Source organism: Acomys russatus, chromosome 5 (assembly GCF_903995435.1).
Source record: "Acomys russatus chromosome 5, mAcoRus1.1, whole genome shotgun sequence".
NCBI lineage: Eukaryota > Metazoa > Chordata > Mammalia > Rodentia > Muridae > Acomys > Acomys russatus.
Window position 1 is genome coordinate 49938256 of NC_067141.1, and position 17375 is coordinate 49955630.

At 45.2% G+C, this 17375-nt stretch overlaps 1 protein-coding gene across 1 annotated transcript in view; it reads right to left on the reverse strand.

Moving 5' to 3' along the window:
* The window catches only part of Gldc (glycine decarboxylase), an 84673-nt gene that overhangs the window by 24399 nt on the left and 42899 nt on the right, over window positions 1-17375 (reverse strand). The window contains exons 10-16 of the mRNA XM_051146327.1: window positions 16604-16743; window positions 15987-16067; window positions 12183-12280; window positions 11673-11757; window positions 11458-11499; window positions 9211-9353; window positions 2132-2207 (exon numbers count right to left, since the gene is read on the reverse strand). Of these exons, the coding sequence (XP_051002284.1) occupies window positions 2132-2207; window positions 9211-9353; window positions 11458-11499; window positions 11673-11757; window positions 12183-12280; window positions 15987-16067; window positions 16604-16743 (665 nt within the window). The remainder of the gene's footprint in view (window positions 1-2131; window positions 2208-9210; window positions 9354-11457; window positions 11500-11672; window positions 11758-12182; window positions 12281-15986; window positions 16068-16603; window positions 16744-17375) is intronic.

Below are 17375 nucleotides of genomic sequence, written 5' to 3' on the forward strand. Positions count from 1 at the left end.
CAGAGAGGGAGAAAGAGCCACAAACTGAGGATCATGGTCACCAATTAAAAAAAGATCTCTCATTTGGAGTTTCTGTATTGGCTCCCAGTTCCTATATCAGAGCTACTATTTCCTGGTGTCAGGGTGCAGACATAGGCAAACACTGAGGGTTGGCAAGTATCAGAGTAGGAAAAAGCCCTGAGTTATGGCTGGCCCTTTACCTCTGCTTAGTCCCAGACCTTCCATAGACACTGCCAGTGTGGGTTTGGTACAGCGGATCTCAACCTGTGGGTTGGGACCCCTTTGGCAAACCTCTATTGTCAACAACAAAATAAAAATAAAAATAAAAATCTACATTCCAGTTCTAACAATGGCAAAATTACAGCTATAGAGTAGCAACAGAAAAAGTTTATAGTTGGGGGTCACCACAGCATGAGGGACTGTATTAAAGGGGCGTAGCATTAGGGAGGTGGAGAGCCACTGGTTTGATGGCTTCTCTGTCAAGCAATGGTTGTACAGTGTGGAGGTCTCACAGCAGGACCAGGCCCTTTTCCAGGTCCCCAACCAAACAACAGTGAAGAGGCAATGACAAGAAAGTCCAAGGCTTAAATGTACTTAGGGACCATAAAGGAACCAGGAATGGGTCATCTGGTGTTTCTCACTTGACTTTTCAGCTTCAGAGCTCCCTTTCGGATTCTATGAGTCTGAGGTCTCAAGACCATGCATGGATCTAGACTACCCTTTCTTTCTTCATAAAGTTAAAGAGATGCAGGTCAGAAGAAGACAAGTGAACAAACCCAAATGTACATGTCCATCTCCTGTGCCACCATCTAGGTCTCTCTGGTTGCCACACGCCCCTGTGCACCCGCAGGGTCCAGCATTTTCTGGATTCACAAATGGCTTGTTTCAAAGATTGTCAAAAATCAATTCAAATGACAGGTACAATGGAACACATTTGTGAACCTAGCATCTAGGGTACCGAAGCAAAACAATTCCAAGTTCAAGGCCAGCCTGAACTATGTACTGAGACCCTCCCTCAACTAACATACAAACAAATCAGACATCAAACCAAGCGGGGCACCTGGGAGGCAGAGGCAGGAGGCTGAGTGAGGATGTCAAGGCACTCTTAGCCAAACAGAGAGTATGAAGCCAGCCTAGTCTGTAGTAATAATAGTATAATATTAGACAAACAAACAAAAAGCTGTTGATGATGTAACTCAGATGTACAGCATTGCCCAAGCCTGGGAAGGCCTGGAATCCATCTCTAGCACCACCCCCCAAACCTATCCCAACTGGAAGACACACTTTCAGTATGGATGAGTAATGATGGAAGGAGAGAAAAAACACCTTTTAGCATAAATAAACTCAGAGAGGGCCTGGGCGTGGGCTATAACTCACTTACATTACCCACTAAGGTAAGAACCTTCTGGAACTCTCCTGGAGCAGTCAGGGTCTTGGTCCTTCTCCTGACACCTACCCTGTAATAATTCTTCTAAGAATTCCTGCTCCACAGCTCAGTGGAAACCCTAGCACAGAGCTGGCCTCCAAAAGGAAGGGCCTGGGTACCGAGGCCTCCTTTGGCTGTAAGTGGAGGCTTTGGATAGATCACAACACATCTTCCTGTGCCTACTAGCACCAGCTGGAATCTTTTAAGGAGTCCTTTTTGTAAACTCGACTCCCATGCCCAAAGCAAAGCCTGTAGCAGAAATACATCTGCTCCCCGACATCACGGATGCTTAGTGCGGAGAACAAGGCCGTGGGGGAAACATTATTTATTCAATAGTAAGCATCTTCTGAGGCTACATATAACCCAGACCATGCTTACCCTCAGCCCAGAGCTAGGGTGGCAATAGCAACAGTCCCACTGGCCACTTCTCTCTCCTTAAAGAACAGGTCCATGGCCAGCTGCCTGGTTCCATATGCTGGGTTTGCACAAAAGCCTTTTTCTGTCCTAATGTTTTCCCTCCCAGTGATGATGGGGGATGTGTTGGAGGCAAAAGTCATGATGGTCCCTTCACAGAAATGCATTTCTTGATTATATGTTTCCCTGTCCACTCCCACGAAGGCTGCAAAGGTAGATCCCACAGAACCAAAAGGGTCCTGAGAGCCTGAAACCACCCACTGGGAGTAAACCCCACCTGACCATGCTCACCGTTCTGTGTCTCTCTCCTTTCTGGTCTAAGTAGGCTCTGATAGTGGCCAGTCCAGCATACTCTCCCTGGGCTCCGCTGAAAAGACAAGAGGACAAAGGTCATGACTGTGGTCTCTAGACTTTCACTTGTTCATTCAAGATTTACCACTGACCCCATTTTAAGTAGTTACGGTTGGAGTTCATCTAGGAACAAAAGTAAGCAGGTTGGCACTAACCAAATGTGGGCCTGGCTTGTCAACTCAGGACCATCAAACAAACCTGGTTTCATGAGAATTTGGCTGGTTAAAAAATAATTGTGAGAAAACAAGGAACCCAGTACCCAGATTTAACAAGGAGGAAAGGAGCCTAGCATAGCTGTCCTCTGAAAGGCTACACCCAGCAGTAGATCTAAGCAGATGCTGAGACTCATAGCTAAACATTGGGTGGAGCAATCGGGAGTCTTGTGGGAAAGTGGGGGGAAGGAGAGAAGGACCTGGAGGTGACAGGAGCTCCACCAGAAGACCAACAGAGTAACTATCCAGTGCCCAGAGGGGCTTGCAGAGACAGAAGCACCAAGCAAGGACCAAGCAAAGACTGGACCAAGGCCCCCTACACAGATGTAGCAGATGGGTGGCTTGGTCTTTGTGTAGGTCCCCTAGTAAGGGGAGCGGGGTCTGTCTCTGACATGGATTCTGTTGTCTGCTTTTTGATCAGTCTCCCTTGGCGGGGCTGCTTTGCCACAGGGGAAGAGGACATGATCAGTCCTGACTTGATAAGCTGGGGTGGTTGGTAGGGGCTCCCAACTTCTGAGGAATAAGGGAGAGGGGATGGGGGAAGAGGAAGGGAGGGGTTACGATCAGGATGTAAAGTGAATAAATAAATACATTTTTTTTAAAGGAGAAGATATAAGGATCAGTTTATAGTCAGTCTCCTTTCTAAATAGGTCTTCCACCCAACAGAACCCTTTAGGCTGAACTAAGCAACTATGAAACAAATCTCAGGCTCATGTCTGATCAGCTCAAACCAATGTGTATACTTCAAGGGAAAGATACTTTAAAAATGTAACTGCAGAATAGTGATCACACCTGGAATAATAAAAATTTTCTAATATTATCAAATACTGAGTCAGGCCAAGGCCACACTCTCTCCACAGACCCATCACGCTCTCATCATGGCATTGTTCCAGGCCTGTATCTGTGTGGCTGCTAGAAGCGCTAGCTCCATTTGAAGAGCATTCTTAATGACTGATATCCCAGTGAGCAGTGCTGAGTCAAATGCGAAGGGATTGCATCCTGGTACTCCAGGGAGCAAGGGAAGGGAAGTGAGTAAAGGGCTTCTCTGCCTCGAGCACAATGCTTCGTCCAACATTCCACACTCCATGAGACACAGCCCTCCAATACCGTCATTTGACAGCTGAGGTTAGAGTGTCGCAAGCCCAAAAGGGCTAACGGTGGCTGATGGAAAGTTCAGAATGGTGTCGGCCTGAGTCAAGGAGCCACAGGTTTCCTCTGCAAATAGAATCGCTCTTTGAGTTTGCTATTGTCCCAAAGACTGAGAATCACAAGAGCAAACTCTTGGGATCAGGGTAGAGACTATTACAATCTCCAGACCGTAATAGTGGTGGATTATTTCCAACATAGAGGCCCCGAAAGAGGCTGGCGGTCCCTGACAACAAGGTTCTGGTCCGCTTTGTTCTTATTTCTGTTTTCCGTGCCAAGGATGTTGATGTAAAGGGTACGAGATAAGCACGGACTGGTGAATGGATGACCTTCCTCCAGCTAACCCTTATTGCAGGGTCTGGTGAGATAGTTCAGCAATCAGGGGCACTTCTGAAACAGCAGTCTTGAGGATCTGACACCCTCTTCTGACTTCCTTGGGTACGCATACAAACATCGCATATGTGTGTGACAAACACACACAAATCATTAAAAAAAAAAAAAAACCCACCTCATTGCATTTTACTTGACATGCTCCCATGATCTAAGATCAACCTCTACATCTACTGTATATGGAAAGTTTCTGCAGTGCTCACACTATGTACCTGCCTTATCTCAACTAACGAGATGCTTTGAAAGTATGATCTGAACTAGGCGTCTAAAGAATTGTATCTTTATGAAGTAGCTCTGAAACAGATGCTTGTTCAGGAGATTTGTTCCGAAGTGAATTCTACCCCATCAGTCCAGGCAATTTACACACTAAGCCATCCTTTCCCCTGTAGTTAGGGTCTTTAAAAAATGTATAGTGGTACTCATATCCTGGAGGTAACCAACAGTTGTCTATTGGACTTAGAGCCTGCCTAACAGATGGAAATCATACTTAACACCAGAAACAAGCTGACTACACAAGGCTAGTGAAGTCATGGATCTTGGAGAATGTACTAAAGCCAATTTACTAAATCAGCATAATTCATAACTGCAGGCTAAGCACTTATCCACACACACTCCAGTTACATGTAGCTTTCACCCTTGTCAAAGAAAACCACCACTTGTCAAAATGCAGAGAACCGGTGACCGTGGGGTGCTCAGCCTCAGTGAACACACCTGTAATATAACTCCGGAACCTAAAGCTTGGATACATTGAGGAAGATGGGGCAGAAAGACTTTAAAAGCTGGAACAATAAGAAAATTGCCGCCGAGGGATTGTGTCTCTGAGAAATGACGGGAAGCCACACCCGTGAAACTTCACCCATATGGGTGCCTAAACATGAGATGAACAAAGACAACACAGTAGACATGCTAACACGAAAGGGGGAAACCTCATGGAGCGCCACCCCTGGGCAGAACGGCAGGTAAGCAGTCTTCCCTAGGGATGGGTACCCTCGTCAGTTACCCATCCAGTCCTGAAGTCATACACATACCTGCAAACACTAAACGAACTCATCAGATTGTGTATGTGTGTAACAAAGAAAAACAGAGGGATGAATTTGAAAGGGAGAAAGAGGGGTTGGAAGGAGTTGGAAGGAGCAAAGGTGAAGGGGTGATGTAGATATTTTCATTTTTTAAAAAATGAAGCGTTTAAAAATGTATTTTATATTTACCACTTGCTTCTTCTCATAACATCTACTCATCTTGTTTTGTGGCAGGTATAGATGGGGGGAGGGGATGGCAGTGAGTTAACCTTGAGCTTGCTGCCAAGCTAGATGACCTGTGTTTTATCCCCAGTACCCACATGGTGGAAGCAAAAGAGCATCAACTCCTGCAGGTTGTTCTCCGACTACACAAGTGCTGTGGCACGTGTGTCCACACACAAATAACAAGTGTGTGTGTGTGTGTGTGTGTGTGTGTGTGTGTGTGTGTGTGTGTGAGTGTCTGTGTACTGAAGAGCCAGTATCCAGCAGAAGAGCACTATGTGAAAGCTTGGAAAGGCTGACTGGCTTTTGTCTTAGGCACTCTTAATATCAGCTGTTTCATCTACATATTGGAAGTATGCTCCAATGCCATATGAAGCTTACCACAGAGGAATTCTTAAATAAAGTTATTAGCGCCACCTGTTGGTAGAAAAGTATTATGAAAAATACTCATTTGTATAAGCCAGGAGGAGAGCACCCAAAAAGTATCTCAAATGGAGGGGAACGTGTAAGACAGTGGTTTGAACATCTATTTGAAATGAAAGGGCGACAGCTTGGAGCCACACAGCAGTCGGCGAGGGAGTGGTGTTAAGGGACAGCGAGCCTCAGACTGACCCCTTGTGCTGAGCGAGCAGTGGCTTGAATTGCCTCTCCAGTCACTGGGGCAGAGGAAGGAGTGGCTGTGTGTTTCCCTTTCTAACGCAGAGTGAGGGGGAAACTAGTGGGCAATCTCATCTAAAACCAGTATTAATTCTTCGAAGAGTCCCTAAGAAATTTAATATGCTAGATGAAACAGGAGTGACAGGTCGAGAACCAACAAGCTGGCAAGCAGCTGGAGCCGAGGAGACCCCACTGTTCCATGGCTGGTCAGTCCCCGCATACATGGACGCTGGTGTTCAAGTACAGCTAGACAATGCGAACTGAGGAAGAACTAAAAATAAATAAATAAATAAACTGTACACAGAGACAAGGGGGGTAGTTTGTAACAGCTAAAGTTTCCTTTCCTGAGAGTGGAACACAAATTTAAGGATGTAATAAAGCGCAATTTTATTTTTTTTTAAAATTAGCACCCCCTTGCCAGGAATCATGGGTGAAAACCCTGCGATTTAGAAGTGGCTGCCACAGAGGCAGTTTAGTTTTATCTAGGTTTCTATGTTTAGTTGTTTCTTGTACCTAAAGGGAAACATGTTGTCCAGTTTCACGGACACCATAGAAATTTGCCCAATGAAGGCTGCTCTGGGATATTTGGAGACGGTTGTCATTGTAGCCACTATTTTTTGTGAGAAATATTTCCACATATCCCACCCCCCTCCACACACACACACAAAGCAACATAGAACTCAGGCATGGAGAACAAGCTAAGCATTGGCTATCCTCAGGTCCTCCCTCCGCCCCCCACCCCCACCCCGGGGTCTCGTGTTGCCCGGACTGGTTTTGAACTCCTGATGTCCTACCTCCATCTCCCAATGCTGGGATCATCGCAGTGTACCACCACGTCCAACCCAACTCAGGAGATTGTATTTTGTACAAGTCAAAAGGTGGTAGGGCTTGAGGAATACTGCCATGGTAGACTGCACACTTAGACTGCACGACGCCCTCAGTCAAACCAAGTACCAAAAGTGATGACGACGACAGGCACGGTGTCACACAGCTTTAATCCCAGCCCCCAGGAGGCAAAGGCAGGCAGATCTTTGTGAGCTTGAGGCTAGTCTAGTCTAGTCTACATATTGAGTCTCCAGGCTGGTCAGAAGACTTGTCTTCTTATGAGACTTGTAAGTTCTTTTCTCAATCAATTAACAATCAATTAATAATTTACACTAATAATAAGTTTAAGATATTCCCTAAAGGGAAGATTATATTATGGACTATAATAGTTAAAAAGCTGAAGCTGGCACGGTGGCTCAGGCCTATGCTCTCAGCATTAGAGACCTGAGTTGGGAGAACTGCTATGAATTGAGGACAGCATAAGCTACAGGGTGAGACCCTGGCTTGATTTAAAAACAAATAAAACGGATGGGATCAGAAACAAGAGACCCACAGCCAAACATCAGGTGAAGGTCGGGGAGTCCTGTGGAGGAAAGGCAGGAAGGGTTGGAGGAACCAGAAGGGTCAGGGACACTACAAGAACAGGCAGGGTCCACAGAATCAACTGACTGAGACTCATGGGAGATCAGGGAGCCTGTGGGTGTCTGACCTAGATCCTCTGCATATGTTATGGCTGAGTAGCTTAGTGCTCTTGTGGAAATCATAACAGTGGGAGCGGGGACTGCCCCCAGACTCTTTAGCTTGCTTGTGGGACCCTTTTCCTCCTACTGGGTTGCCTTATCTAGCCTTGATGTGATGGCATGTGCCGGGTCATATTGTAGCTCGTTGTGTCGTGCTTGCTTGATTGGTTGATGTCCCTGGGAGGCCTGTAGGTGGATTTAGGAGAGAGGGGAGGCAGGGGTAGGTGGAGAGAGAAGGTGGGGGCAGTGGAGGGAGTGGGAACCTGTCTGTAGTTGGGACATCATATATGAGATAATAAAACAAAATTTAAAACAAAACCAACCACCAAAGAAATGAAAAAAAACAAAAAACTGGTAACAGATTGTGAGATTGAAAGGATTTATTTGCCTTTTACACTTCCATGTTGCTGTTCATCACTGGAGGAAGTCAGGGTAAGAACTCAAATCTGGAGGCAGGAGCTGATGCAGAGGCCACGGAGGGGTGGTGCTTTCTGGCTCATTCACTGTGATTTGTTCAGCCTGCTTTCTTATAGAACCCACAAGCACCAAGCCCAGAGGTAGCCCCACCCCTAAGAGTTGCAGACACACCCTAACCCCCCCCCCCCCCCCCCCCCCCAACCACCAGTGTCAAATCTCTAAAGAGAAAATGGCCTATGCTTGCCTGCAGCCCAATCTTGTGGAGGCATTTTTTCAACTGAAGCTCCCTCCTATGTTGATGACTGTGTCTTGGGTCAAGTTGACATGAAACTTTATGTCAAGTTGACATAAAACTAGCCAGCACAGTAACTTCCTCAACTTTAGAAGCCAAATACACAAACAATAACTTTGGCCTGTCTTTCACTTTGTGTCCCTAGAAGAGATACTTCTTGTTTTCTGTCTGCCTTAACCATTGCATCATAATTCTGAACCAAAAGTTTCTAGAGTATATTTGTTGCGTGCTATTGACTGATTTTACGAATGGCAAAGAAAGTTCTGGAAATAAGCTGAAGCCAGCCATGCTGAACTCAATGGGAAATGGAAAGGCAATTAAATAGTATTAGGCTTTTTTCGTGGCCAGGCTATAAATGTCCTCTGGGTTTATACTTTAAGCAAATAAGTGGAAAAAATAAGGATTAAGCAAACAGAGGATAAAAGCCACTGTGTAGGCTTGGCTAGCCTGGAAGTCACTACGTAGAACCATCTGGCATTGAACTCAGAGATCCATCTACCTCTGCCTGCCGACTGCTACACTTACAGAGGCATGTCACCATGCCCAACAGTTATAAACTTGTTGCCATTTTTTGCATTTAGTGTCTAAATATCCCAGGGAAACAGAAAGATCAGTGATGACTTTCTCAATATTAAGCAAAGTGTTCATGTGAAACTGTCTGGTGGTTTCGCTCACTCATAGCTTCTGTGGATAATTCATCTTAACAGAAACACCATGTTTCGCTTTCAGAGCATCCAGTGTAGCTCGGGAGGCTGGGCCTGAGACCTTTGTAAGTCTGCATGGTTTCACCTGAAACATTCCCTTTTGGAACTCAGGCACCATGTTATCTCTAAGGAGGCCCATGGAAGAACAGGGAGAGGTTCATATGGAGGAAAACCAAGGTCCTATTCAACATTTCCAATTTCTCTCCCAGCGCACAAATGATCATTGAATTTCCAGCTATGTAAATGAGGCCATCTTGGACTTCTGGCCACACCCCTTAGTCAACTCAGAAAGATACACGGTAACAAATAACGAAAATAGGATACAGTGAAAGGATGCTTTGCCTTTTGGAGGTGGGTGTTACACAACTGCTAACAAGAGGGAATGGAGCCCTTACCTGTTAGGCTGGAAAGATATTCGGTCATAGCCTGTGAGCTCACACAAATCCTTCTCAAGCTCATGGAAAAGCTGCTGGTATCCCTGGGCTTGGGCCAGTGGTACAAAAGGGTGGATGTTAGCAAATTCCTTCCATGTGATGGGCTGAAGAGCATGAAGAGGAAAATAAGCACATGTACATTATAAAAGTAAGAATGATATTAATAATGATGATGACAATATACCAACAGCAAGAATGGCACCAGGGAGCCAGGGGCTCTCCAGGCATTTAGCATATGCATTTAGTTCCTCTGCCCAGCCTAGCTGGAATAAGAAACTATCACTATCTACACTATACAAATGGAATGCAACAACCACAAAGAAAGCTCACACAGAAACATTCCTCTACCTTATCCAGGAGCACGAAGGTCTCCAAACAGACTTACATGTGTACATATGCATACATACTATTTTCTTTTCACTTCATAGAACCAGCCACGAACAGAAATGTAAATAGGAAAAGACCCTTCCTAGTCCAGTCCAAAACCTATTGCTTTGCCTGAAATGACTTGTAACATCAGAAGAATCCCGAGAAATAAAGGGAATGAGTCAACTGTGCTGAAATAACCATGTCCTTTCAAAGATAAGGACCTATCACAACAACGTGTCAATTAAATCCCTGTTGACACAGAGAATAAATCTGAACCTCAAATTTCCCCCTGACATTGTGAATGGATTTCTAGAAAGAGTTATATTTTCATTTGTCTGTTTGGCTTTTCTGTTTGTTTTTTGGTTGGTTGGTTTATTCAAGACAGGGTTTTTCTGTGTAGCCTTGGCTGTGCTGGACTTGCATTGTAGACCAGGCTAGCCTCGAACTCACAGAGATCTCCCTGCTTCTGCCTTCCTTACAGGCAGGCACCTGTCAAGTTTGTTTAGCCCTTTAAAGTTTTTTTCTTTGTTGTTGTAACTAAGAAGCAAACCAGAGCCATGAGTGCCAAGCAAGTATTCTACTATTAAGCCAGCCTTCAGCCCATGTTTAACAGTCTCAGACTTACCTCTGAGGCTAACTACAAACTCATAAAAAGAAGGTTTTAAAAGCCCCGATTTAAAACAAAAAACAAGCTCCAAAAACTAGTCACCCTATTATTTTATTTTAAAAATTAATTTTACAGAGTTGGCTCAGTGACAAAATTGCTTCTCAGGAAGCCTTGTGACTTGGCTTTCATCCCTGGGGCCCACAAATAGAAGGAGAGAACCACTATGCGCCATGCTATGCAAGCGCGCGCGCGCGCGCGCGCACACACACACACACACACACACACACACCACACTCTAAACAAAATCATACAGGACAATAGCAATAACTATTTTACAAAGCTGGGCATGGTGCATATGCTTGTAGACCCAGGTACTTGGGATGCTGAGCTAGGAAGATTGCTTATATCAATGGCTTTGAAACTATCCTGAGATAATTTGTCAATAAGAATAATAAATTTTATCCATAAACTTTGTTGTTTTGTTTTCTGAGGCAGAGTTTATCTGAATGGCCTTGGCTGTCCTGAAACTTACTTTTTAGACCAGGTTGTTAGGCCTAAACTCAGAGATCTGCCTCCCTCTGCTGGGATTAAAGGTGTGACCACCACACTCAGTTTTTATCTATAAACTTAACTGATCAAGTTATGAGAAACATAGGGGTCTCTGCCAGGATTGCAGAATGACAAAGAAAGGACCATTAAGTCTAGATAGACTTGTGGGAAGGATTGTAAACTTTATCACAGGTGAAAGCAGCCTTGGTGGGCTTTGCCCTTGGACACACCAAGGATACTCCCTGAGATTAACCTTGAAATAGACTGGGTGGAGCCATCCTGGGCCTGGAATTCAGGAAGCAGACCTGGGGACTCCATCTGGACTATTATGTTTCTAATCCACCCTCAATGGGAGAAAGAGAGACCACCCCTTGCACCTGACAGACAGGCAAGTGGAGGGGACAGAGAGAGGAGCAGCAGGGTCAGACCAGGCTTGAGCCCACGTGGATCGGATCAGGAAGAGGATCAGCGAACAGGCCGGACCAGTGCACAGGCCAGAGACACCTAGGGACCCATCCTGTGGAACGGACACCGGAAGGTTCACTCTTTTTTCCCTTTAGCCTTTTTTCCCTTTTTGTAAGCTAGCTGGGTTGTATAATAAAGACATAGACTTTTGTCATCCACTTCTGTACAAACTAGAAACCTGCCCCTAAGTACCCACCTCATAGACACGACCTACTCACCGTGAGTTCGGAGGAGCTATTGAGCTTCATGGTGCAGGATCCCTTGAAGAAGCACATCCAAGGAGCATCCCATTAGTGATTTTCTATGGCCCATCTATCAACCCTCCCGCCTCCCCACACGGTTTTGCTTCTCCCCTCTTGTACTGTATCATATATGCTGCCCGGGGGGAATTGGGGTAGGGCTAGAAGTGAGAAGAAAGGCCGAAAGCAGCTACCAATGGAATCATGCTGTGAACAAGGGAGATGTCTTTGTTTTCTAGTCTCTTCATATACCGGACAAGGTTGGTTTCTGAGTGATAGCTGTGAACATAAAACACAAGGGGGAAGCCATTAAATTATAGTCGTGCTGGTCCATCACACAAAATAAGAAAGGAGTCCCGACTCCAACGACAAGCCGACTGCATGCCAGAGGAAAGGGCAAAGATTCTAAGGAGCTCAGAGCACACCTTCAAGAGTGAGAAAACCCTGGGGCGAGGACAGGGTTCCTGAGATGAACTTAGAAAGTACATCTCTGAATTCCCCTCCTGGGCACAGCACCAGTACAGCAGCGCTATCAGGAGACAAGGCTTGCTTGGCTCTCATCAGGGATAGTGTCTCTCTGGCATGGGTGTATTAGTGAGCCTGGCTGAGTGGCAATACGTCAGCATCAGAAACAGCACCCTCCCCCACGCTGCCTGGTTCATTGCTGGGACACCAACTGCAGAATTCATCAACATCACACAAACCTGTTGAACACTTGGTGTGTGAGGAATGGGCTGGTTCTCTTGAACGGAGACCCTAGAATACCTCTCCACTCCTCTCCCATGCTCTCAGCTACCAGTTCCTGCAAGAAGAGAGCATGGAAATGAAGGACAGAAGTAAGGCTGGAGGTTTTCAGGCTAGATAGAGTAGTAACTCTAACAAAGTGCGTCATGACATTCACGTAAAAGCCAAAATTCTTGCTGGGCGGTGGTGGTGCTTGCCTTTAATCCCAGTACTTGTGAGGCAGAGGCAGGCAGATCACTGTGAGTTTGAGGCCAGCCTGGTGTACAAAGCGAGTCTAGGACAGCCAAGGCTACACAGACAAACCCTGTCTCTAAAAAAAAAAAAAAAAAAAAAAAAAAAAATCCAAAACAAACAAACACAAAAGCTAAGATTCTTGACCACTTAGAAGAAAATATAGGAACAGATATTCAGGACCATGATTTAGCAATAGTTTCTTTGTTATTATTTGTTTGGGACAGAGCCTCACTGTGTCCTGGCTGGCCTAGAACTTGCTGGGTAAATAGGATATCCTCAAACTCGCAGAGGTCCACCAGCTTCTGCCTCCCAAGTGCTGGGATTAAAGGTATTCATTAACAATGATTTCCTAAGCACTATACAAAAAGCTTGAGCAGGAAAAGAAAAAGCAAAAACAACACAGAAGGCTGTGTAAGGAGCACGGAGGTGTTTGGTCAGAGACACACACTAGAGGAGTGGTTCTCAACCTTCCTACTGCTGAGACCCTTTGATGTTCCTCATGTTTTGGTGACCTGCCCCAATGGTAAAATTATTTTGTTGCTACTTCATAACTGTAATTTTGCTACTGTTATGAATCCTGCTGTAAATATCTAATATACAACCCTACAGGTCGAGAACCACTGCACTAGCAGAGCCTGGAATGTTAAGCACACAGGGCTGTTCCTTCCAGGGAAGGAATGGAAAAACCTGCTTTCTACTAGGAAGGCTGGAGCCGGTGTGCTTTCTACCCTGGTGACTTTCCTGTGCTATCTTTAATAACTGTGGCTAAATACTTTTCCAGCACTGGACCCTCCTCTAGGTCTTTATAATAAATTGCTTTTCTCAATCAATTGTAATAAATCTGTTTTTCTCAGACAACTTTTTTTTTTTTTTTTGAGACAGGGTTTCTCTATGTAGCCTTGGCTATCCTAGACTCACTTTGTAGACCAGGCTGGCCTCGAACTCACAGCAATCTGCCTGCCTCTGTCTCCCAAGTGCTGGGATTAAAGGCGTGCACCACTACATCCAGCTCAGACAATTTATATAGCGCCTGTTTTGTGGACTTCAGAGTTTTGTTGAAGTCCCATCGGATCTGTATTTAGTTTCCTTTGCTCATCAAGGAGATCTAGGTACACTTTGTTGTGTACTCAGGATTGAGCTAGTCACCACCTGAAGAGTCTCACCAAATTGCTCTGTGCTTTCATATGCCTAAATCAAACCACTCAGGGGCAGAATCCCAAAGTTTGAACCAACACTGGCCAAACTGCCTTCTTGCCTCCCTCGGTACATTTCCCCTGCTGCTGTGAGGGCCATACAGACCCCTAAACTAGATATGTGGTACACACCTGGAATCCTAGTGCTAGGGAGAGAGAGGCAAGAAGAGCAACAGCTCCAGTTTTATGGAGTTGGCGAGATGGCTCAGTGGTTAAGACACCAGCTGCTCTTCCGGCATACCCAGGTTCAGTTCCCAGCACCCACACAACTCAGTGGCTCACAACTGTCTGGAACTCCAGTTGCAGGGAACCTGACACTCTGTTCAGACCGCATATATATCATTGGGGCAAAGCACTCATACATGAAAAACAAAAGTAGATAAATCTAAAAAAGGTGTCCAACCCTTGGTTATACTAGACCTTGTCTCAGAAACAACAACAAAAGTAAATAAATAAATAGGGACATTTGAGTTGTGAGTGTAGCCCAGGACCAGATCACTTGTCTACCATAAGCAAGGTCCAAGTTAAAGCCTAGAACACATCACTAAAACAGAAAACAAAACAGTCACAAGCCAAGGGTTGTAAATTAAGGGGTATAGCCCATTAGTCAAGTCCTTACTTGTCCAGTATGTGTGAGTTCAGTCAGTCAGTCAGTCAGTCAGCAAAAAATAAAAAGATTTGTTCATCTGTGATATTATCAAGAGAGGCATGAAGCTACTTAAATAATGGGAGAAACTATAAGCAAATCATAAGGAACATCTAACCATGTGCATGGCCTGTCCCTTATCTATCATGTGCTGGCATGATAAGCCATGTGGGAAGAGGGCCTCTCAACCGAGGAGCTGCCTCCATCAGGATGACCTGTAGGCAAGCCAGTGGGGCTCTTTCTCAATTGACAATTGATGGAGGAGGGTCTGGGCCACTGTGAACGTTGTCACCCTGGGCAAGAGGCCCTGGGTTGTGTGAGGAAGCAAGCCAGCAAGCAGGTTCCTCCTCCGTGGTCTCCACCTGAGTTCCTGACCTCACTTCTCTCAAAGATGGACTGTTTGTTTCCTGCCCCTCAGCTGCTTGTGATCACAGCAACAGAAAATGAACAGAAACACCCAGTATCTTGAGTCTTATTATCGGTGACTCCATAAATGCCCCTCAAATGCATACAGATCCATATTTTTTTTAAGATTTATTTATTACATATACAGTGTTCTGCCTGCATGTACTCCTGCACACCAGAAGAAGGAACCAGATCTTATGATAGATGGTTATGAGCCACCACGTGGTTGCTGGGAATTGAACTCAGGACCTCTGGAAGAACAGACGGTGCTCTTAACCACTGAGTCATCTCTCCAACCCCCAGATCCATAATCTTTAACTCAGCTCAGTGTCCTACAGGGAAGGAGTGTATGTGGTCCTAGTTAGTTAATAAAATTCAACATGGGCGTGGGGGTCAGGGGGGGGGGCATTGTGAAATTTCTCGATAGTTTATAATTGGTATCCGGAGCTGATTAATACTGTCAAAGAGTCCAGACAGCCAAAGGTCACCACTCAGTAAAAGCTTGCTCTCACTCAACAAAAGCTTGCTCTCATTCAACAAATACTCAAGTAATTTCCACGTAACAGGCCCAGGGAGCCATGGCTTCTCTCTCTCTTCCATCCTCTGGGATGGTAGCCCTGTGCCTTGCTCATCCCCAACAGCTCACTGTTATGGAAACCCACTCACTCATACAGAATTGCTGTAGTGTCACAGGAGAATCTCTCCTCCAGCTGTTTTCAGCATGATGAGTACAGATACGTACTCTACCCACCTCCTCTGTCATGCTATATTGGTACGTAATGACACACTCATGTTTTCAGATCTTAGTGTAGGAAACTGATCCAACACCCGGTGAGAAGTTGGCCCATTCTGCTCCCAATTTCCTCACAGAGCATGCTGGGATTATGTGTCTGGCTTCTCACTTAACGGAGGCGGAAACCATGCATAATTTGCCAACATAACCGCAGGGCATAGCACAATATCTGGCACATATTACAGCCTTGGTAATTACTCATTAAATGAACGAGTGTCATAACTCACAGATCTTTGTATTATAAAGGCAGGGTGTAACACATTAATAATCCACTTAGACTGGATGCCCTGGCCTGGCTAGAGTCTGTTAACAGTGACTTTTAGCTGTCCTCAGTCGCAGGAACAAAGGGCAGGCCGTGGCATAATCTGAACGGCAGCGTGGCCCTTCCCCGACTTGAGTGCTTTCTCACTCACCTTAAGGTTCAGGAAAGCCAGAGCAGAGCCATTCTTCACGTATCTAATAGTCACTATGAAGACAACATGTCTTTACTTACTGCTGATGACTCACAGCCAAAGATCCACAATAAATCATCCAGGTCTTTCTCTGTGACTGTTTCATCCAAAGAAATGCCGAGCTACAGAAACAGACATCAAATGGAAACTATTAGCTCCAAACTCCAGATCACGGGATGGGGAAACTGTACAAGATACCAAGTGGGAGAAGATATCTCTGGCCAAACTCATCATCCACTCTAGAACATTAGGGTACCGCTGGGACCAAGTTCGTCTTTAAGGGACAGTCTCAGACTTGACAAGCTTTGGCGTTTGGCAAGCCATCCCTGTGGACACTAAGTCCAGCGACTTCAGGATGCTCCCACAGACACTAAATGTGGCGGGCCTCTTTATCCCTGAGTTATATGACTTAAAGCCTTAATTATGAACAGTCCCACATTAAAACAAAACAAAACAAAACAAAAAACAATACCGAGAAAAGCTGAGGGCAATTTATTCTTCTTTGAAAAGGTCACAGTAGAACAAGTTGGTCATTAAGAGCTGTTTCCAAACAATAGACCCCAAAAGCCCAGTGTTTGCTAAACAATGTGGAAGGGCTTTCATGACAGAATTCTTGGAAGCACAAAGAACTAGTAAAACTTCTAAGGAATCGACTTACTGTGCCATCGCCAAAGATTCGGAAGTTGATTTGCCTCTGAGCTGCCCTGGCCAACACCTCCTTCACCGAGCAGCCACACTGAACCTTCAAAGTGTCAAAGAACAGGTCGTGCTGGAGTTGGTGTCCTGCTCGCTTGAGACCTAGACAAGCCAGGGAACACACTCCCCTCAGACAGAGCTCTGACAGCAGCCACCAACGTCCCAGAGACCCAGAGGTGGCCCCTGCTGCAGGCTGTTTACTACCCAGTATACTGGTGGCTGTCTCCAAATTGTATTAAGTGAATTTATCACTATGCTCCAGAGAATCGTGAAACACATACCAGGCAGGAGAGGAAAAATTACAAGCTAACAAACCAGAGATAAATACAACCTACATTTTGATGTGCCTATTAGAAATGGGTGCGATTTTGTGTGTGTGTATGAGAGGGGTTATTGCACTGTTTAAAAAGAACAGTATTCCTAGAACCCTATGAATTGCAAGGATTGTAACAAATTTCTGCAACTCATCAATAAACGCCTTTTAAAAAAAAAAAAAAATCTGGATCTTGTCTGTCCCGGACCTCACTATGCAGACCAGGCTGGCCTTTACCTGTGACAATCTTTCTGCCTCAACTTACCTCAACTGTGATTACAGGCATTAGAGACTACACTAGGTCTTGTCTTTGTTTGGCTATAGACCAATTCCCACATGATTGTTTTCAATATCTGTTACAGATGTGCCGTAATGTAATTATGTGTTGTTGAGTGTTTAATTCGCCTCCAAGACTGGGCTA